We start from the raw sequence: 22,447 nt of genomic DNA, 5'->3' as shown, positions 1-22,447 counted from the left end.
ACATATTGCCAGACCTCTAGGCCTCCATATTAGAGGCATTGAGGAAAACAGCCGCTCTAAGAGGGACAATCTCTTCAAGGTGGATGAATGCATTGTCCAAATCAACGACACGCCGCTGCAGGACAAAACTTTTGCACAGTAAGGCAATCTATAGCTACATCTAACTCTCCAAAGCATTTCTTCGTATTGTCCTAAATAAGAGATTAATTTTTGTGAAAATCAACAGATAAAATGCAGCAATTGGGATGAAACTCCTGAGTGAGGCGTGAATAAAGATTTGTAAAATAGAAAAAATGTTGGGAGGAAAATGTTTGGAGGATTAAAAATATGTACCATGTGGTGCGACCAGATTACCCATAGTGAGTTCTAGTACGTTGCTCACTTTATAGCTTGTATATAATGAGCAAACAAGAACTTGAAGGCAAACATGAATTATATAAACCCTGCTGTGCCATCTGCCCAAAGCCTGCTGTGTGCAAGTACTCTGACGTGCCACGTCTCTCATCTGTTTATTTTTTTCCCCGCGAGGCTTTAATACAAATCTTGAGTCGTTTATTTGATGCCTTATTGTGTCAAACGAGGTAATAAGCAACAACAAAAGCCTAAAGATAAATCATCTTTTTCTGTCAATAGGTCTCAGGAGGTGTTCCGTCAAGCCATGTCGTCTCCTACTGTGCGTCTGGAGGTTGTGCCTGTAGGCAGCAAGCCTCGCTATGAGAAGACCCTGATCGGCCAGCTTTTCACTGGCGACGGCAAAGATTCACCCGTAAAGGTCAGGAGTCCGAAAGTACTCCGTCCTCCAGGTGAGACTCAACCCGAAACCAAACTGACCCAAAAAGTGGAGCTGAAGCAGCCAGACCCACGACCCAAGACTCCAGAGCCAGTGCCGCAGAACACACCGCCGCTTCAGCCCCAATATGGGTCTTTGGAGAGAGCTTCACCCACACCTCCAGCTCAAACAGCGAGCTCCTCCCCTCCACCCAGGACCCGGAGCCAGAGCCCGCTGGCCAACAAGAGTCCTGCTGTACCTTCTAACCTCACAAACAAGAAGGGCGGCAAGAGGATAAAAATTGACCTGAGGAAAGGTACGTCTCATAAAAATCTGCTCAAAGTGATATCACTCCAGTTTAATTGGTCCAGTCAAGACGAAGATAAAGCCAAAATGAGGTTGCAGTCGCAGCAAGTGCTGTTTTCTTCAAACTTTTACATTCTTTTCTTTGCATTATATGTTTTAATACAGAAGCTGATTATTGTTTACACATAAAATGGAGGTAGAAGGCTATGTGCACCATCTTCCTTTGAGAGACATGTAAAGGAACGGTCTAATTAAAAAGACAAATATTATAGCAATCAATTTCTTTGTTTTGTTTATGAGAAAATGCTTTGCATGTTCATACAAGAAGATCAGTGCTGATATAATCTACATTTAGTGTTCAGTCATTGGCTTCTGTGGAAATAAACTACCAATGAGAAATATCTGTAAAACCGTTTGCATGAACCAGTATGTTTAAGGCATTTAAGGACGTAGTGGTTCCTGGAGGTCTTGGAGGTTAAGGACCACAACAAGCCAGCAGATAAAACCTGTGATTAAAATAGTCAAATTAAAAGGAGACAGCTATTCTGACATTATTTGGAGCTGCTCTCCAAATTAATCCCCTTAGTTTTATGATTGCAAAATAGTAACAAGCTTAGTTTTTCCCAACTAGTTCAAACTGATTTAAATACATGTATCAAAAAATGAAGGCCTTAAAAAGCCAGAGGTTCTTAAAAAGTCTTTTTTTCTAACAACGTTCAGTGTTTTCTGTTGTTAAAAAGTAAAAAGAATGAAAAGATAACCGAAGAACATCTACACACACATTATCCAGGGCAAATCAGATGAGTGGATTGAAGAAATTGGGCTTCAGCTGAAAGCTCTATTCACTACTGTTTCATTGTTAGCTTCTTTTACTCCATCCCATTTCTTTCCCCTTTTTCCATTTACCTGTTCTTTGTTTGATTTGTTTTTCCTCTCCCTTGTCTCCCTCTATCCCTTTTCACCTGACGTAAGATCAGAGCAGGGGATATTATTTGGTTTCTAACACCCTCTCCCTCGGCGACGCCGTCTTTCTCTCCGTGATTGGCAGGCGGGGAGGTTCAGGTGCGCTAATGTAGGGCAGGCAGAGGCTTAGCTTGGAGAGCAGATAGCATCGCTCACCGTCTTTAGTATGCCACGGCGGCTTTGCTTTCCCACACACACACAACCTGACGCCGAGCGTGGCACATTTCACTCATGGCTTGGGGCTTGTGGGGCCGTGAAGGAGCGAGACGGTGGAGGCTCATGGTTGTGTGTGTGTGTGTCTGTGTGTGTGGGTGTGTGTGTGTGTGTGGGCTCTACCACAAAAGCAAGTCGACATAAACTCTTGAAATCTTTGTCTAAATCACATCCCAGAGGATGGAAGTCAAAAAAGGGTCTTCCGTCCCTCTCCACGCCTCTCTGCCATCTCCTCCCTTTTCCTCCCTTCATCAGCCAGCGATCGGCTTGGTCACACGTGAAATTAAAGGCAGAGGCTGTTTAATCCAGCTAGGAGAGAACCCTTTTCCCAGCGGCTGCTACGGCAAAGCCTGGAATCTAAACCCCTTAGAGAAACGGGCTCGTAAAAATAGCTAAAGTGGATGACAGAGCTAAAATCAAAGACTGTGTTCAGCAGAGAAAAGGGTAAAATGAAAGTGAAGAAAGGGAAATTTTAATTAAGTCTTTAAATTCATAATGAAGCATCTTATTTTAAGGACATAAATTATCCTGCACTGATGTTTTGCTCCCCGCCAGGCACTGAGGGTTTGGGCTTCACCGTGGTTACCAGGGACACCACAGTGCATGGGCAGGGGCCAATTCTGGTGAAGAACATCCTGCAACGAGGCGCAGCAATCAAAGATGGCCGCCTGCAGCCTGGAGACCGAATCCTGGAGGTAAAGCACACAACTCCTTCATGTAGAGGATAAGAGAACAGCAAAAGTAGAGAAAATAATCACATGACCACTACTTTTTTAATTATTTAGAGATTATTTACAAAACAACTTATATGATTGAACAAAATCATCTACTGTGTAAATTCTTGCTCTTGAATGACGTCGTATAGGTGAACGGAGTGGATATGAGCAGCCGTACTCAGGAGGAACTGGTGGGCATGCTGCGCAGCACCAAGCAGGGAGAGGTGGTATCTGTGCTGGTGTCCCGGCAGGAGGACGTCTTCCTGCCCCGAGAGCTGGTAATGGAGAGTGAAAACAACATGCATGTCCTGCTGTAGCTTCACACTGCAGCGTTTACCGATCATTCCGCATCCTGGGTGTGCTTCACGCTTCCTTCCACTCTTTTTTTTTTACTTTTGCCTTATCTTCATCTGTGAATGTTTTTATTTTTTCATGCATTTCCTTCACATTGTGCCTTTTCCCTTACTTTCTCCCGAAGGAGAAAACCTCTTTGTGCCCTTTCACACCACACACGGACACATTCAAACCCACCCGGGCCACGCTCCGGCCTTCCTGTCCCCCTCTGGTTTGTTGACACAGAGATGGCAAAGGAAGGCACGCATGCACAGAGGAAACGCGGAGCGTGTCCTCGCTTTTTGACATGCTCGCTGACAGTTTACCTGTTCCCACTGAGTGTGTGGAAGGTCATCGTCGCAGGGCGACATTTAATAAATAAACACCCTTTAAAACATATATACACACTCCCCTTGAAACTCTCTAACTCACTATAAACGATGTTTTCACTTCCTCCTGCCCGTCTGTCCTCTGTGGTAATCCTGAACACTTCAAAGCTCTCTGAGTGGGACTTTGTAGTGACTGATGCATATTCACACCTACACAGACACACAATCTCCAAGTCCTTGATAAAAACTTGAACACAAGTGCTCACGCTCTCTCTCTTTTGCTTGCTGACACACATGCACACACAGATGAAAATACCACATCTTTTTAAACAGCTAAGTTACTGCTTCCCAAAATAGTTTGCCCTCATTAATGGCCCGGCAGTCTTGGCATAACAAGTGCACTTTGAAGAGCCTCATTCTAACACTTGTGCATATGAGTATTTGTATCTGGTATTTGTGCATATGAGAGAGAGATTTAAAGAGGAGAGGAGGGAGGTAGATGAGGAGAATAAGAGGAAGCTGAAGCTGCTTTTGCCCCTGAGAGATCTACCCCTCATCTCCAGCACGGTCCTCAGATTCAGAGATGTTAGGATGGGGCCCCCAAGCTCACACTGAAACACTTGTTTAATATCACTGTGTTGAAAAGTGCAAAGGATGCGGGAAGCATTACAGTGAAAAATAATCGCATGCAAACACACGCCCTACTTAAAAAGATGGAGAAAAAGGGGCAGTTGGGCTTTAGCCGACAAAATATGTCATGCACAACATTTTCAAATCTCATCAATATTCAGTCCAAAATCTGTTACCAACGTGCAACTAGGAAGCAGAACTTGGAGATCAACGTCCAATCAAGACAACTGGTGATAGATGAGGACTAAGTTCATAAAATGAAGATTTATATGGACATTTATCCAATGAGCAGAATGAAGTCTAAATGTCTAACAAGCTTTTACCATGTGGATAAATTTAAAAGCAGCATGTAAACCAGATAGTTTCATTTCTGAAAATTGAAAGAATACAACTTTGGCATCTTTTGCTTGGATATAATCTCTGTTTGAGTTCTAACCAGCATTTTTATGTTGACACGAGTCAAAGGTGCAAATATACAAACAACTGAAAAACATAAAGAAATATTGTTTTTGTCAAACCCATAAAATACACCATGTGCTTTTTTATTTTTGTGATTCGGTTTACAACATTCTTTTTGGCTGCAATTATACATCTCATGGTAGAATTTCAAGAGATTTTTTCCAATATGGAGTTTTAAAAATGATGCTATAGAGACCCATTTCGTAGATGCCCACCATCTTTTCGGGGGTAAGAAGCCACTGCAACAGATTTTATTTCACTTCTTGCATTGTCCTGTCTGTGTTTTTATTAAACTGTAAGTCTCATAAATCTCACAGACATAGTGGACAAAGATCATTTTCAGAACAGATGAAAAATATTAGTTTTAATAAAATGTTCAGAGTTGTGAAGCTGGAGTCCTGGAAAACATCCACCTACCATTGTGTCGCCAATTATGGAACCAAAGTTTTACTCCTCTGCCAAAATAAAAATGGCTTCTTATTCTACCTAAAGGAAATTATTTTGCATCCCAGAGGGAAAAAAAAGTCCCGAATTATGAATGTGAAGTTTGTGGGATGATATTAAAAAAGTAAAATGATTTGCTTGGGTGCAAATAATTGTGCCAACTATTAAAAACCAATACCACTTTGCATGTTATTTTTCCCATTGTTTAAATGTATTAGCAAAAAGGTTGTATTATTCTGTTAAAAAAAAACTTTTTCATGGCTTCTTACTCTTTGTCAGGAGTGTCTGCAAATTAATTAGTGTGTGTAAATATTTTTTGACATCCAATAATGTAGTTTTGAGGTTGTAATATCGAGTAAAAACACTGAGAATGTGGCCATATCCCAGTCCGTATTTGTTCAACTAAATCAAGCAAATAAGCTCATTACTGTAGTTTAACATGAAGCCTCTGTAGAGATTAATGGCTTTCTCACAATGATTCGTTTTACTTGGCTAACTTTGCTAACACTGCTACAAATAATAAATGTACAGCCTGAGCTAATGGCATCAATCAAGGTCTAATTTTCTCTTCTGTTGAATCATGTTTTTTCTAACGCAGCCAGAGAAAATAATACCAGATAAAAACTTGAATTAATTCAGAAAAACCCCATATGGACTGTGTTTAAGGAAAATGTTTTTCCTACTTCTATCCTTTATACACAGTGATTGTATTTGGTGAGCTTTTGCATGTGATAACCATCAGAATCCCACTTGTGATCATTTTTAGTTTGAAATGTGGAGTCTTTTCATGCAGATAAAGCAGATCCATGTGTATGGTCAGAAGTTGTGAAATGGCTTGTGAAATCAGCAACTTGGTGAATAGCTTTAGTTAAAAACGGCCAAAAATTTCAAAATTACTAGAGACGAGCACATACATTATCTTTTCAATATTCAGATAGAAAAGCAGATTTGCTAATTTAAATTGCACTTTAAATAAAACAGTAACATGACTGCTGGAACGCACTCGTTTTATCTTTTTGGGGGGCCTGAAACGTTTTAAAGCCAAAAGTCGCTGCAGCTGCCAAGATATTTCACTCAAGACAAAAGCGGTTGCATCAGGGATGACCAGAAGACGTTCATATTAATCCTCAGAGGAAATCTGAGTGTTTGCACAAAATTTCACGGCCAACTGTTTAGTATTTATTGGCATATTTTAGTCTGACATTTACATCTCCAAAGCTTTGCAGCAAGTGTGACTAATAAGCGATTTGACTTCCATTTTGGTTTTCACTTTAACTGCTGTAGGTTTTTTCAAATCTTTTAGAAATCAAGTAGATTTCAGAGGAACTTTCTGAACGTGATTGATTCATTTCGGTTGTGATCTATAAGCATCTTGCATCACTGAAAGCTCTAAGCAGTCTTCTTTATTCAAGTGAATAACAATAGAGCCTGTGACTTAGCCTCATTATAAGGACACAAAAGACAGCTACTTTTTTTTAAGTCGTTCTCACTGTCGAAGTAATTAAAAAGTGATAACTTCTAATCACAGCTTCTTTCCTGTCAGCACTTCTGCATCTGCCTCTCTCTCATTCAACACGGCCTCTTTTGTTTCAGGTTTTTATTACAATTGGGGTTTTTGTCAAGTGGATGATGGAAGTGTTTGTGTGAGTGAATGGGGACGGTGGGGGTCAACGCGCACATGGCTGACCCTCTGATGCCAGCAAGGCTGGGTCATCTCACAGGAAAGGAAGGGAGGATTCGCCTTTCATTCTCTTCTTTTTATTTTTATTTCCTTCATCCTGTCGGTCTTTTTTTTTTCCTTGCTTCTCTTTCCGCCTAAATTATCCTTCAATCTGTCTTTTTTCTTCCTTTATTGTCATTCCTCGTCATTCTGAGGTAAAGGTGTAAAGCTGCGAAGACGGGAGACATTAATGCGATTAATTGGCAGCTCCATCGTCGCCATCATGCACAGAGAGATCTCATCTTAATTGAATGTCGCTCTCACCGCTAATCCTCCGCGCTTTGAAACCCCACATTTAGAAATCCTCACCGACAAAAGCCTCTGTGTGTAATCGCTGTGTATCACCCCCCCTTCCTCGCATACTCCTCACCACCCACCCTGGGGTTAATAAAAAGCTCCTTTTTGTCTCTCATTTGGGTGTTGAAAAGGGTGGCCTCTTCTTCTGACTAAAAGGTTGTTAAAGAGCCACTGCTGAGGGCTAACGATAAATGGAGGAGGGGTCCTGGCCACCCAATCTGCCCCCAAGGAAACTGGCATCAGGGGAGTTATTGCAGACTGTGATTGTGTGTCTCTGAGCCACTTGGTTGTGTAAATACATGGAAATCAGTAGTAAAATACGACAAATAAGCGCTTTTGTTGTACCCCACCGGGCTCCGTTTTGGCCCTCTTCACCTTTAGTATATTTGCAGAATAACAGAATATTTTAAACCTCCCACATCGCCACCTGAATCCTCTCAAGTGTCTGTCAAGCCGGGAGGTCTTTTGAACGCTTCTGGTTTTAAATAACGTCACCCTGAAATCCCTTGTTGATAAAAATAAGCTCTGATTGAAAGTCTCCAATTAGACTGAAGCAGAAAATAGATCCTGAGAATGTGGAGAGTCTAATTTTGCCTGATTAATCTTATTTTCTTGGTATTGAACACAGTGTGAAGGTTTTTATTGTGAAAGTTAGATGGTATCAGCAAAAAGACCTGCAGAAATTTCTGTTTTCGGGAGTGATTTTTTAAAAAAAAATTTTATTTATTTTTTCATGGATGTTTTGAAGTCTGTTTTTCATTACTTGAAGGATCTGGCTCCAGACATTCTGGTCACTTGCTATTTTTCATAAAAATGATGACCAGGAGCCTCAATTAAGGAAGATGAAATAAAATAAAAAAAATTGGATTTCCCAGATTTTTGCAGCCATCCTTTCATATTTTCTGATCTATTGGTCATTCATCTAGTCTTTATTCACTTATCCATCCATCCATCCATCCATCCATCCATCCATTCATTCATCTCTCTGTGTGTAGTCAGTCTGCACCTGTAGGCAGATCTATGCTTTCATTAGATACTTTAAAATGTCTGATTTTGTGTCGCAGAGGCCTGTAGGAGGAACTTCAGCTCTGTAACCCAGAGTTTCACATAATTACCCAGGATTGGATCATCATGTTTCGCCACTCAAACCCGAAGTTTTCTCTTTGCTGCTTGTCTTCGGCTCTCAACCCACAGAATGTTAGTTACTGTTGAAAAACCACTGTACAGTCTATTAGCCTGCAATTAATAAGCACCCACTTGTACAGCGGTGAAAGCGGGGACTAAATGGATCAGTGTGTCACAGCTTCTCAGGATTTTCTTTCGCTCCATTACCTTTAGTGACTTGAGAGCTCAGACTCACACTTTAGGGCCGAGTGTCCCTCCCAGCCTGAAGCCTTCGACGGCCTGTTGTTTTAATTAAGCCACGGCAGTTCAAGAGTAGATCTGACAGGAAAAGAGGCTGTAAGATTATAAGCAAACTGGAGTGGGAAGCTCATGTAGCTGTGAGTTTTGCAAATTCATCCAAGAGGACGCGCTCGTCCTTCGGCTTGGCGAATTCTTGGATCAAGGTGTCTGACGTAAGGCTCCTGCAATCCTCTTGGGGCCTCCTCAGATGTGCAACAAGTGGGAACGAGTGCTTTAATGGATATTTGTATATCCCTACAAAATCATACACACACACAAAAACCTTCCTCTGCCTCTCTGAAACGACTGGCGTTGAGGTGAACCTGCTCTCTTCTCAAGGAGACTAAATTGCGCATTAGCAACCGTTAATGATAGACATTTTACTTTCCTCTCTTTTTTTCTTTCCCCGCTGCCCGCCACGGTCATTTTCCTCCCATCAAGCAGCAGTGGATGAGAGGCGTGGGTGGGTGAAAGATGTGGAAAAAAGACCTGTAGGAAGTAGTCAGGTGGAGGAGTCAGAGGGTTGAGAGATTTGTATGAAATGCAAAGAGTACAGGGGAGAAGAAGTGGGTATACCTCAGGGATGGGTTATTACTTTTAAATGCTACTCTCTGCCATCCTTCCTCCTTTCCTTTCCTCCTCCTCCCTCCCCCCACTGTGCTTCAGGAGGATGTATGAAAAGGTTATTATGTTTCCTTTAGAAATGACTCTCTCTCCGTCTGCTTTTCATCTCTAAATGGAATAACCTCGCTACAGCGGCTTGCTTTCTTTCTTCCTCCCCGCAGCCACCTTCTATCTGACTATTTAATCCGTCTCTCTCCTCCTTCCTTCATGTTTTCTGGCTTCCTGTGTTAAATATAATCAATGTACTGTTGGCAGACACCTTATCAACCGCATATGGTGCTCCCACATCAGTAATCAGCTATCGTGCGCGGGGGTTATGATGTTAAGCCGGCTTTATGTGCGTGGAGTATCAGGCTCAGATTTGTGGCTTGTTTACAAGCTCTTTTTCTTTAAAAATAAATAAATATATTTTCAGAAAGGGGAGGAGGGGAGCAGTCAAGCGATGGAGGAAGGAAAAGAGCAGCTGATGTACGAGATCCCGCTCAATGAGACGGGCTCGGCCGGCCTGGGCGTCAGCCTGAAGGGAAACCGATCAAGGGAGACCGGAGAGGATCTGGGAATCTTCATCAAGTCCATCATCCATGGAGGGGCTGCATATAAGGTGAGTTGGGAAGCAGACGATCCAAGAAACATAGTGCACCAAACTATGCAAATAGGCAAATATTTTATGTTGTAGGATCCAAATCTTTAAGTTGGGTTTATATGCCTGCTGACAACAGATTGAAACAAGCTGCTCACCTCTAGAAGTTCATAACAGTTGAATAACTTGAAAATGGTGAAACACATGAATTTTGTCACATGTTTAACAAAATTCTAAGCTTCAAATGTTTCCATCTTATTCCTTCTGAGTCTTCCTCCCTCTTTCCTCTGCATTTCTCTGTTTCCTCTCATCTCCACCGACTCATTTCCTGTCTTTCTCCAGCGTTATATCCTTCCTCCCTTCTTGCTTCCCTTGATCTTTGACACCCGTTGACCCCTAGCGGCCTCGCTGCACAAGCACCGCAGCCGTCTTATCTGTATCACTCAGCACTCTCTCCAACTTCTGAGTGCATCAGGAAAAAAAAAACACTTTGGAGATTTCTCCACTTGGCCTCGATACCCACTCCTCGCCTCAAAACTTCTCCTGCTCCCAGATCTGCTCCACGCGACAAGCGGGAACAGAGACGACTGTGCCGTTGGAGATAAACGGCTGGTCTGGGATCAGTACAGCCAGACGGCATCAGCTCCCAGAAGCTCCTTTAGAAGTAGTTTTCCGACAGCTGCCGAGGCGGATAGCGTTCAGACAGAATGGCCTTGTAAAGTAAAGATCTCCGGCTGGCTGCAAAACAGGTCTCTGGGATGAGACAGGAGAGAAAAAAAAGAGAAGGAAGAAAGGAGCATCATCGAGCTGCAGAAAGAGAGAAAGATTAACGGGGGCTCTCTGCGGGAACACAATACAGATAAATATGTGTGTGCGTCTCCTCCACCGTGTTGATGGATGCAAATGAAAACCAGCTAAGGGCTGTGATGAATCTCTGCGGCGCCGAAGGATCTCCCCTGAGCCTGACTGACACAATCACAGAGGCTGAGAGGAAACAGGGCGGAGATGGAGAGAGAGTCATGGAGAGATCCAACCCATTTCCATTAAGGAAGTTTTTGGGACTGTCAGGCTCCAGGCCTTAATTATATTAAAAAACTTTTTCTAACTTCATCCCTGATCATTTCAAAGACTGAAGCTGCCACAGTTTACATAATAGGGTTTAGATTGGCCCTAAAAAAATCCAACCCTGTGTTGGACGTATTGTAGGATTAAATGCGCTACTGAAGCATCAGCCTGATCAGACGTGATCAATAATTTCGGGTCGGATTTGGGTTGAGCTTTGGCCATAAATCTAAACTCAAGTCAGAAACCCGCACAGCTCTGACCAGTTTGAGTTTTTGATAACAGGCAGCAACATGTTCGTGTGCGTCCTTGTTGGTATAGATTTAAGGTCAGCCAAGGCTGTGCCTGGTTAATGAGTGGGGTCAGAGGTCAGCACTGACCATAATAGGGTGCTCATGACTCCACACACTCACTCCAGTTCGTCTTGGAGGCTCTTTATCGTTATTATTCCTGTTTTTCCCTCTACCTCCCTGCCTCCGTCTCTTCTCTCTCTGTCCCTGCAGGGCAGCTCTCTGCGTTGCCTCTCTACAAAAGGCTGCTATTTAAAACACTTAGAAGTGATTTAGTGCCCACAGAGGCTATTCCATTAGCTGCTCTATGTATTTATCATGGCTCTCCCGCTCTCAGTAGATTGCTAACTCCACAATTTTCTTGCCTCCGCCATCCCTTCTTTCATTTTCCATCTCTCAAACACACACAGGCTTATTTCAGAGTTTTCCTGCAGTTTCTATCTTCACTTTCTTCTTTTAACACTTACTCAGTGCCTTGTCCCATTTCTCCTGTTATATATTCAGTGTAAAAGTAGCAATCTTTACTCCTTTTTGCCCATTTGAGCAGTTTTTATTCTGCAGTTATTATCTTATAGTGCATTGCACAATCATTCATGACCCTGGAACTTTTTCACATTTTATCCTGTTATGACCACAAACTTCAAGGTATTTTGTTGGGATGTAGCAGTGACCCAATAAAGTATTTAAAACACTTCAGGGTATTTTGAATGTGTTTATCTACTTTATGTTGGAAAAACATGAAAAGCAGCTGCCAATCATCTTTCTACTGCAGATGCGATAGAAAACATCACAAACACAGCAGTGGCGTTGTTTTAATAAGACATTCCTTTAATTTCTCCACAACAGGACGGTCGGTTAAACGTAAACGACCAGCTGATCGCTGTAAACGGCGAGTCGCTGCTCGGCCGCTCCAACCACGCCGCCATGGATACGCTAATTCGGTCCATGTCTTCAGAAGGGAACATGCGGGGAACCATCCAACTCGTGGTCCTTCGGTCGCCCAGACAGGTGAGGGTAAAATAGTTTCATACTGCTGCTGAAAACTACTGTATTCCTGTCCGAGTAAATCTGTTTTTACAGCATAGTCTTGTGTAAAAAGAAACACAGATGCAAAGAAATTCACTTTGTAGTTCTGTGAATTAAAACAAATCATGGTGTTTTGACAAATTAATGCAGCCTTGTTTGAATTTTAAAAAGAAGTGTACTCTATAATAGCTGGATGTACCTCTGCCACTTCCCTCTGCTTTGAAGCTCTGTAAATGTGGGGCATCATGTTAAAATTTCCACGTCTTCTGCTCTTTTCGTCTGGTGACTTTTATTAAATGAAACATTCAGCATTGCTTATGCATTATGAAATCCTCAGCTGCTTTTCTTCAAAGACTTCCTGTTAAAAGTAAATACTGCCGTTTTGGCAGGAAAATTTGTAATATTTATAATTCAGCTGAGAATCGTGTTGCTTGTTATAGTTTTAGACTTAAAAAATGCAACTACAGCCTAGATATTAGTCAGCTGTCCTACATGTTGGTTAGAAATTTGACATATTACACAAGAATATGTAAAAAAATATGTAAAAAAAGAAAAAGAAATATCTGGCTGTATTTCTTTCCTCAAAATAAAAAAAGTAATTATTTTGCCTGTTGCTGCTTAATACAATACAAGTACTTCTGGGTACAAATTATGTATGAATTTATTATGGTATATTTGATTAATTATATCTTGGAAAGTTATTTTATCATTTCTGTCATAAGTTTGAAAACCTATAAATGCTTACACATATTTCACATTTTCACATTTTTCCAGGGCGGAAGCGGCAACTCTGCAACAAGAACGGCAACAAACCCCAACTCCAACCATCAGCCCAATGTGAAAGCCGGCTCCAGCAATCAGGTATGGGTGGGTGACCTCTGCCAGCTGCAGCCTGCTCCTCCTCGCCGCTCCTCCCTCCTCCTCCCCGCTCTCAGGCAGCGAGCATCCGAGCCGCCGCCTCATAGCCACAGGCAGCGCTGCAGACAACGGCCGGGGGAGACGCACACCAGATACACGTATGGGCCCAAACATGCAGACACATGTCAGGGTTTCGATGCTGAAAGGAGGAAGGCACACAAGTCGAACACGATGAATAAGTTTGGGTTCGTCTCCCCGGGCAACTTAAACAGGGAAGGGGATGAATCTGAACAGAATCGCAGCCACGTGTTTGCAGACTCGCATCAGGGTCACGTCAGCATCGATAACGCGCAAAGCAACGCAAATAAGTCCAGGCACACACGCAGCCGCACGCTGGACGACGTTCAGGGCCGCAGTTACGTAGAAAACATCCGAGCAATGGCGGGACAGATGTACGGGGCCCCGCCCCCTCACAGCAGGAAGGGCAGCCACAGTCACACCAACAGAAACACACACTCGCATAACTATGCTCACAACCGTGTCACCATGCAGGCAGCTCTGAGACGGACTCTGAATTAATGCATTTATATATAAAAAATTTAAAAAAAACTCCAGGACTGGATTTCGTTTGCATTAGTTTCATTAGTATGAACTCAGGAATAATATGAATGTAAAGTTTTGTGTTTTTTAGTTTTTGATCATGTGATCTCTGTGCCAACTCCACAAAATATCATCTGGTGATTCTCTGACTGCTTCTGTTTTCTGTCGTATTGCTTTGACAATTAAAATTTACTGGGTTTTCTTCAGACTGTACGGCTTGTTTCTGCCTTTTTCATACTTTTTTTATGAATATCTATTTGCTTTTCTCTCACCTGCTTGTTTCTTCTTTAAATAAAGCCAATCTGAAGCCTCCTGCATGCCTATCTGTCTGTGTTTCTGTTTGGTTTTCAGATACTTCCTTCTGCCTTTCTTCTGTTTGTAAAATGATATTGGGTTTTCTGATCCTTTCTTCTCACCCTAGTCTCTTGTTTTTATTTTTTTCCCCTTTTTTCATTTTTGGCACCTGCTTAATTACAACTTTATGCCAAATTCCCATTGGAAAATAACCCCACCCCAAGAAAACCCAAAGATATTCAAGTCCATTGGTGAATGATGAATATTTTATGACTTTCTAATTGAGTTGAACAATTAATGAGTTCAGCCTGTATTAATAATGTGATGAAATCAAAATACATTAAGTTATTAGCTCTATTTACAACCACGAATCAGAAAGTATTGAAACTTTAGAGATGAAAATAGTAATTAACTTATGGGCAATGCAGTGGCTTAGAGTTCAAAAAAAGAAAAGAAGAAAATTTGAGCATTTCATATGTTCACCCAACCGTGACACCCTCTTCAAGGGTAAACAATTAAAGGTTTGACTAAAACAATGGCTGTACATCACTTTAATAGAAAGTTAAGTGGAAGGAAAGAAAAGGCTAATTGACATAAAGAATAATTGCTACACTGAGATAATTATTAAACCCTTCAAAAAGTTTTTAAGTTCCTCAACTGAAGTCAGTGTCAGAAACTTTACACCTTTAACAAATATTCTAACAGTATCTTACACTTCTCATTTCTTATTTCATAAAATAATCCCACACTGATCACCGTTCACATCACCTGCCTGAGAGGACGCCGAAGACCTGCGCGCTCCGCCTGATCAGGAACACATCAGGCATTACAAACAGGAGAAAACGGCTGCTCTCGGTTTCGCCTCTCCGCTGAACTCTGCGCTGAACCCTGAATGATTCTTTCAAAAGCTTAAAAGGAAGCGTCACAGCAGCTAAAGCAGATGCTCGGTAGTAATGTGTGGAAGCCAGAAGTGAGATGAGAGGGCTCCTGAGCCGACTGGGGTCGACCTGCCCCACTATGGCTTTTACATCTCGTCTGTGGCTTGTGTTTGCGTCTTTGTTAGTCATTCAAGCCGTTGGATAAATGCTCTCAAGCACAGTTCAAGGTTCAGCTCGGATCTGCATAGCTTTATAGGAGCATTTGATGGAAACCTCCCCCTGATTGTCTGGAGCAGAAAAATCTAAGTCTTCCTTTAGGTGCCCAGCATCTTGCTTTAATGTTTTTATTTCTGACTATTTGTTAGAACAACACAATTTGCTCCATGATAAAGTGAAAGGAAATGTATGATTTGCAAAATGTTTCTAAAAGAAAAAGAAGAAACTGTGTTGCAACATCATTTCTATTTTTGTTATTCCTGAACTTTTCAAACAGAATAGGTTTGCATCATAAAGGTGTGTTACAGATATTAAACTCTGCACTGCACAGAGAAGCATGGCAGTGGCAGCATCATGCTTTAGGGAATAATTCAGAAGTTGCAAGGACTTGGTACTGGAGGTGAGGCTCCTCTTCTTGTGTGTTCTAGCATTACAACAGCCTAGTCAAAGTTCCTGTCTCACTCTAAATGGAACTACAAATAAATTAGATTTCGTATTTATTTATGTATCTTTTAAGGGATTAAGTTTAAAGGGGTCACAATACAAATTCGCAGATTGACATTCAGTTTTTTATTTGCAGAGAAAAATTAAAATGGCATCAGATTTTCTTTCCGCTTCACCATTTTTTATTTCTTTCTTTTTTTTTTGTGGTCTTCCTCATAAAACCCAATAAAACACATCAATGTTTGCGTCATGAGAAAATGCGATGACGACTTATCTTTATGCATTTATTCGCCTCATTTAGAAACAGGAGAGCTCAAATTTTTTGACAGATGAGGAAACATCAAGAGATCTTTCTCTACCTCCAACGTAAACCTCTTGAATGCTACCACCCCCCTCAGTCTCGCCTTATTGTTATGGGATTAAGATATCTGACTGGCTGTCTGCCACGCTGCTTCAAAGGCCCCCGACTGAGGGATGGATAGGAAGATGGAGGGATAGCTGCAGGGACGGGTGGGGCTGTGGGGGCTATCATAGGATTTATGTCGCTGACAGATGCAGGCGGACTGTCAGAAGTTAGTGTGTAAATGCTTCCTGCTCACATAAGAAGCCAGAGTGATTGACAGCGGAGTGATATGATGGTATATGAAGATGTTCATGCCGCTAATGAAACCCCAGGGACTGCATGACGCTGGAGACGCTCCCCCACCCGCTGGTTTGATACCTGGAAGCTGCTAGAACCCCTTCCCTGACTCGGCAGCGTTTCTTAGGTTTACGTCTTTAGTTTAAATAAGTGTGTAAGAGGTTGGTGGGGGTTTGTGTATTTTCCCGTCTATTTGACCAGAAAATTCTGCTTTCATCTCCCACCAGCGCTGATTCCCTTCAGCTCTCTCAGTATATGAGCAGGGGGTCCTTTGTCGAGCTTGGTGACTGTTTGATAATATGCCTGTCAACGCACTCAGGAGTTATTGTTTTTTTTTTTTTGCAGATATTTGATTTCAAACATTAAACGAAATGTCACTTTTAGATTTAATTAAGAATTTACAGAGACTGTTCCTGCATCAATAGCATAAATCTTTGTTTGGACAATTGGATTATTTTTGCACAACTCCTGACTTCATTTTGATTGCACTTGTTTGTCACATGAACAACAGAGATGCTGGATGAAAAGAAAAATTTTAAATCACTTTGTTTGTTTCAGTAGCGTTTTATTTATTCTAAAGTCAGTTTTGATTTTCGTTTGGATTCATTATCTTGAAACCATCCAATTTGCAACTATCTAGTTTGAAATAATGTGAAGTAATTTGAAATAAAATTCAACATAGCTTTGCTGAGAGCCAGCAAATCTTTAAATAGATGAAAACTCTACAGTTTCTGGTGTAATAATCAAAGTTCTGCCCAAGTTGCTGAAGACTTTTTGTAAAAAGTCATAACTGTTGCAAGAAACAGTTATTTTCCTGTTTTGAATATAAAAGCCGATCATCCAGTCCTGTGGGTACGATCTGAACTCGCTTTGAATCTACTGCTGGATGCCGACTCATCATCAATTTTTCATGCAACACACTTTTAGAGCCATTCTGTTCTTTTGCTGACAGGAGCCGAGTCCCTCCGGTCCCACCAGAACCGCCAACCCGGAGTCTGCCGTCAACGGTGGCGGTCACACGCCGGCGAAGACCACCGGCCCCGGATACAACGACTCTCGCAGCGGTGAGCGCACAGCGGCGCACTCTGTTTGTCCGCCTGAACCGTCAACACTCGACATGTTTGTGTATTCCCGTTATCTGCTGCTGGGAGTGTACTCATGCTGTTTGTCTGTGTGTGTTGGCCCGCTTACTAAGCTGTTCACCAAAGCCGCCGTCCTTTGCATTTCTTTTTACGTCTCTGAGCTCCATCGCTGCATCTCTTTTTACTCCCATGCTTGCATATTTATAGCAGGAGAAAGGAAGTCATTAACTATGTTTTTCTGATGCTCCCTTTTCATGTGCAAAAGATCTGACCTTGGAATCATTACCCTGATGAAACCGCTCCTAAGTGGGCCAGATTTGCATAAAGGATATTATGCAGCATGAATTCTGTTGTGTTAAAAAGAAAGGAAAAAAAAACAAGGACTAACAAACTGGTTTGAATTCATTCTTTTCCTCTTTCTCGTCTCCACACTGAAGCATTAGAGCAGGGAAAAGGCTTACAGGGTTATTATGTGTGTGCTTCAGGAGTACATGGAAGCTTTTATTTTCCTTTAATGTAAAGCTCTTTCATTAAGCGATAAAGGTGCACATAATGGTCTATACAATATGTAACAGTAGAAGCAACAATTGAGTCCGCATTAAGCTTTTATTGCCTTCCAGGCTGATGTTAGAGGTAATTCAAGCGGCTTTACCTTTGATATAGCAGGAAAGCAATAAAGAGAAATGCCAAAAATAGATGAAAAGTACACAAAATAAACAGTTGACACCTTTTTTTGTTGTTGGTTTGCTCAGACAACAGCTTTGATTTGCATCCTGATGATGTTTTGTGTTCAGCTCCAGCCGCAGCCAACGGCAACTACACTCACTACAGCATCGACGATGACGAGCAGGGCTTCCCCCCGCCGCCCTCCCCTGGTTCTGTGGAGGAGATGAGCAGAGACCTGTCGCTGACTCCACCCGACCACAGGTAGCCTCCTCATGTCACATGGAGAAACACACGGCTTCTAGTCTGGAAGTCGGAGTTTCACAAGTTTCAAGAACATTTGCATTTTTACTCAACTGTAAACTAACATCTGATTCTGGGAAACTGTCAAACTGTTGATTAAAAATGTGTACACACCAATCTGCATCCACAACAAAACATATGTCATTAATCCAGGTATTAGAGTATTCATGAATGCATGATTCAATCATAACTTGATGCTCAATTTTTTTTATTTTTTGAGTGTTTGTGTGTGGTTGATGACAGCAGAAGTTAAAACTGAATTTTAGCAGTGCAATCATTTCTTCTTTCTGAATTAGGCTACATTCACACAGCAGGAAACCGTGACCCAAATCCGCTTTTTTTGCCCACATGCGACCAATATCCGGCTTTTTCATGGCCCAATTCTGATCTTTTCACCCCCAAAAAATCCATTCTCATCCACATTTAGATTTGGTACGTATTATCCGATTGTTTTCAGTCTGAGTGCTCTTGTTGCATTTTATCCGGCTTTTATGTCATTGATGAGAGACATGCATCATAATTCTGCGCCGGCAGAAGCCAGGCAGGACGAAAACAATGGCTGACAATTATAATTATGAACTTATGAAAGAAGTCTGTCACTGAAGCGCATCACATCACAATCAGACCACTCGCAGTTCCGACTGTAAACAGAGAAGTTGCAGTCAATGCTCAACAAAAGGGCATTGCCGTTAGTTGTGCTTCCTTTTTTTTTTTTTTTTTATCAGCGTCCTACTTCTTGTTCTGATCTTGTGACGATTCCGTCGCCTCCAGTTGCTGAATAAACTTTAAAGTCAATCCATGAACGGCTCCATCAATCATCACTTCCGTAAACGGAGCGCCGCTGTGTGACATCGACGTTACTCTTCTACATAAAGCGTTCACACAAAAGTCTGATTACGTTTGGGGTTATTTAGTAGAATGAACGACAAATTGAGCAGTGAACTAAAGGGATGCTGTGACTGTTTTTGCAGCGAGAGGCCCAGGATGCCTGCAGCGTTCTACCCAAGCAGCCAGTTCATCAAGGAAAAGGACAACGTTCCTCGCAACAGAACCTCCAAGAGCATGGACCTGGGTGAGCTCCCCATCACTTCCCACTGATACTGTCGCCTCCGCTCATCACGACCCGGCCTGACATACTGGTTTCATCTCCGAGCCGGACTCCAAACGGCGATCACATGCTTCTTATCAGCCCATTGCTTTGTTGTGATATGTGCTCTGCTCCCATTATCCCCCAGCCTGGGGGGGATTTGACCTCCTGAACTCGTAAGCCTGGGGGGCTTTCCGACAAAACTGGGAGAGCTCAAAGTAATGTGTGTGTCGCCTGTGAATGAACCGGACAATGTTTCTAATCATTTTTGCGCCATGTGTGAGGAAGTTGAGAGCGACGCTGCTGATTTCCTTGTATTAACCCGAGCTGACCTTTCCGTTTCTCCTACTGTCATTTATCCTCCATCTTTGTTTTGTTCTTTCACATTTCTTGTTTTTCTTTATTCCTGCTCTCTGATATTTTTTTCTTTTCCCTCCCTTTTCATCTCTGCTTATGTCTCCTTTTCTTTCAGCTCTTTGTTTTTCAGCAGATGACTTCATTTCTCTAGCTCTCCCCTATCTATTTCTTTCTTCTCTGCCTCGGTCTGATTTCCAATCCCGGTTCATTAGGTTCAGTGGATTGGCTTTCTTCCTGCAGCACACCCCTCTGCCACCCAAGCTGATTGGCTTTCATTATGGACAAGGGTGGTCTGCACACAAACACACACGCTCCGCTTTATCCCTCTGAGGACGTACTCCACTATCCGTCACCCCTCTGCGGCTTCTACCTCCATCTCTGGCCGTCCTCTATTTCAATCCCTTTTTCTTCTGTTATCAGTTCCCTTCTATTCATCTTTTTCTTTTCTAAAGTACTCGGAGATGAAAAAAGGTGGTTAGCTGGGCTTTTTGTGCGTGTGCATGTGTGTGTACAGGCGTCGGCGACCCTGTCTGGACGGGTTTTATTTAAGGAGACAAATGCGTTTTTCTCCTCAGAAGAGGTTCCCACATGTCAGTCCTTACAGTCGCATGTATCTGAGCTCCAGTCGCGCCGTGCAGCAGGTTAGCTTTTTTATTAAACGCCACTTGACACGAGGAGGTGAGCAGCTTTTATTGACCCTGGATGCCTCGCCGACGACGACTGTTGACTCAGAGGCTTTGCCGACTCCAACTCTCTGTGCTAAACTCTAAGAAAAAAAAAAGCACCACAGATTGGATCCAGTAAAGCTTAGCTCTTTCCTCTGCACCGAGCAGAGGCTTTAGCTCGTAATTGTAAAAGGTAAAACATAACTTTTAAAGAACATCTATCGGAAAACCCATCTATTTTTTCCTTCCTAATGCATTTATTAGCCCCATAAAGCTTTAGGAAAATGCTTTCTGCATTGGCTATAGGACATTTGAAGTGCACAGAAAGAGCAGTGACTCATGATTTTATCTTGAGAAGCTTTTGAATAAAACCCACTTGCTTTTAGTTTTAATTGGACAATATTAGGAAAAAATCTCTTTGTTATAAAATCATTCAATTGACTAAAATCTACATGTTAGAATCGAGGTCTAAATGGTTGACATATGTCGTTTGCCTTAAAAAAATGAGTGAATCTGCTCTAAGCAGAGGTTATGACTTATTTCTACTTACATCCCTAAATGCAGAAGCACCAATTCAATCCAGTTTGACTATTCTGTTTAATATAAAGCAGCTGACGGCAGGTTAAAAGAGGGATTTTATATTGTACCCTCCTGCTGCAGCAAGAGGACCCAAGCTGGCTGCTGGTCATGCAGACTTTTATCTTCTCCTCTCAGAAAATGATGTTTTTTTTTTTTATCATTATCCGACAGGGTCATGCAGCCTGGAAGACTTTTTTTCTCTCCAAAACTTTGAAACTATTTTATTTTATTTTATCTGATATTCAGCACACAGGAAATTCCTGTTTTTTTTTTTTTTTTTTTTTGCTTGTTTTTTTGTCTTGCATCATACAGGTGTTTTAAATTTCCTCTGTTCTGTTGTTTTGTTTGGGTCCCCAAATCTCTTCCCCTCTCATTTCTCCATCTCTCTAATATTATCCTCTTCCCATCTCTCCTGCCTCCCTCATCTGTCCGCTGGGAAAATTGGCCTTCATAAAAAATGAAAAGGATTATTTAAGAGAAATCGCTGCCTAATGAAAACCTATTATCTTATCCCACGGCCCACCTCAGCCTTGTTGCAGGTGGGGGCGACGGCTCCTTTTTCCGTCTCCCTTTTTATCATTTCTCTCATTGTCTCATCTTTATCTGCTCTGGTTTTTCCTCCTTGCTTTTCGTATATTTTGCTTCTTTTTCATTTCCTCTTCGCAGCGTGTGCTGTCGCTCATGCGCCGAGTTATGCCGGGATTCATTTCCAGCATTATGAACCAGTAAAAGCCAATTGTGGAGCGGCACAAAGCCCAGGAACGGCGCGAGTGCTGCTTTGTGTTGTAGAATATATTCCCTGTATGATAAAGGTGTGTTTTTTTTTTTTTTTCTTTTTTGTCCTAGTGGCCGACGAGAGCAACGTTGGATCGCTGGTGGGGCAGAGAAACGGTGAGTGGTTTCTAAACAAACATTCCCATTATTCTTCCTCTTTCTTGTGGCTCTGCCCTCTCTCCACCGCTGCTCCAGCTGACACAGTTGAGTTGTGAAGCACTTTGTGTGCGAGCTCTTGCTGCATTACAGCCGTCCGGGTCAGGAAGCCCACAGCGTTCAATCCTCGCCAAGCTGACAGCGGCCGTGTTACATCACAATTGCTTCGGCTGCAGTTATTTGTTAGCGCTCGGTTCTGTCTGATTTTTATTTGAGAAGTGTCTACTTTAAGGTAAACCAGCACAAAAGTGCTGCTCAGAGTGAAGAGCGGCGGATCAAAGTGCAGCCCATGTTTTATTCGCTAACAATGCCTTCACATTTCTGACTGCAGGAACAGAAAAGCTCAAGCAAGACGTCAACGTGGCAACAACAGTACACTGACTGCTGACTTGAGCGCTGAAGAGAGCAAAATTCAGAAATCGGTTAAAAGTAGCAGCAAGCAGAGTGGAGAGCACTTGTTGATCTTTTTAAATGGAGTTTAGGAATAACAAAACAGACTTTAAAATGAAAATCTCCCATGCATTGATGCTTAAACTGAATGAATTTATCTGTGAATGCAACACTTAAGCCCATTAAGATGATTTATTTCAGTGATTTGTTTCAGAAAAGTGAAATTCACATGCTGAGAAATATTTTAAAACATCTTGCAGTTGATTTCTTGGCTTACAGAAAAGAAAAAGAAAACA

The 22,447-nt window shown here is 42.0% G+C and overlaps 1 protein-coding gene across 2 annotated transcripts in view; it reads left to right on the top strand.

Moving 5' to 3' along the window:
- The window catches only part of pard3ba (par-3 family cell polarity regulator beta a), a 116,202-nt gene that overhangs the window by 38,176 nt on the left and 55,579 nt on the right, over nt 1-22,447 (top strand). For both annotated transcript variants that reach the window (XM_055059534.1, XM_055059535.1), the window contains 11 exons: nt 13-138; nt 634-1,085; nt 2,807-2,946; nt 3,117-3,245; nt 9,623-9,808; nt 11,986-12,147; nt 12,940-13,026; nt 17,048-17,159; nt 17,972-18,104; nt 19,115-19,215; nt 21,678-21,722. In XM_055059534.1, coding sequence (XP_054915509.1) covers nt 13-138; nt 634-1,085; nt 2,807-2,946; nt 3,117-3,245; nt 9,623-9,808; nt 11,986-12,147; nt 12,940-13,026; nt 17,048-17,159; nt 17,972-18,104; nt 19,115-19,215; nt 21,678-21,722 — 1,673 coding nt within the window. The remainder of the gene's footprint in view (nt 1-12; nt 139-633; nt 1,086-2,806; nt 2,947-3,116; nt 3,246-9,622; nt 9,809-11,985; nt 12,148-12,939; nt 13,027-17,047; nt 17,160-17,971; nt 18,105-19,114; nt 19,216-21,677; nt 21,723-22,447) is intronic.

This window comes from Poeciliopsis prolifica, unplaced genomic scaffold (assembly GCF_027474105.1).
Source record: "Poeciliopsis prolifica strain line A6 unplaced genomic scaffold, Auburn_PproV2 SCAFFOLD055, whole genome shotgun sequence".
Taxonomy (NCBI): domain Eukaryota; kingdom Metazoa; phylum Chordata; class Actinopteri; order Cyprinodontiformes; family Poeciliidae; genus Poeciliopsis; species Poeciliopsis prolifica.
Note: the sequence above shows the minus strand (reverse complement) of the source record. Positions and strands in the feature narration are given on the sequence as shown.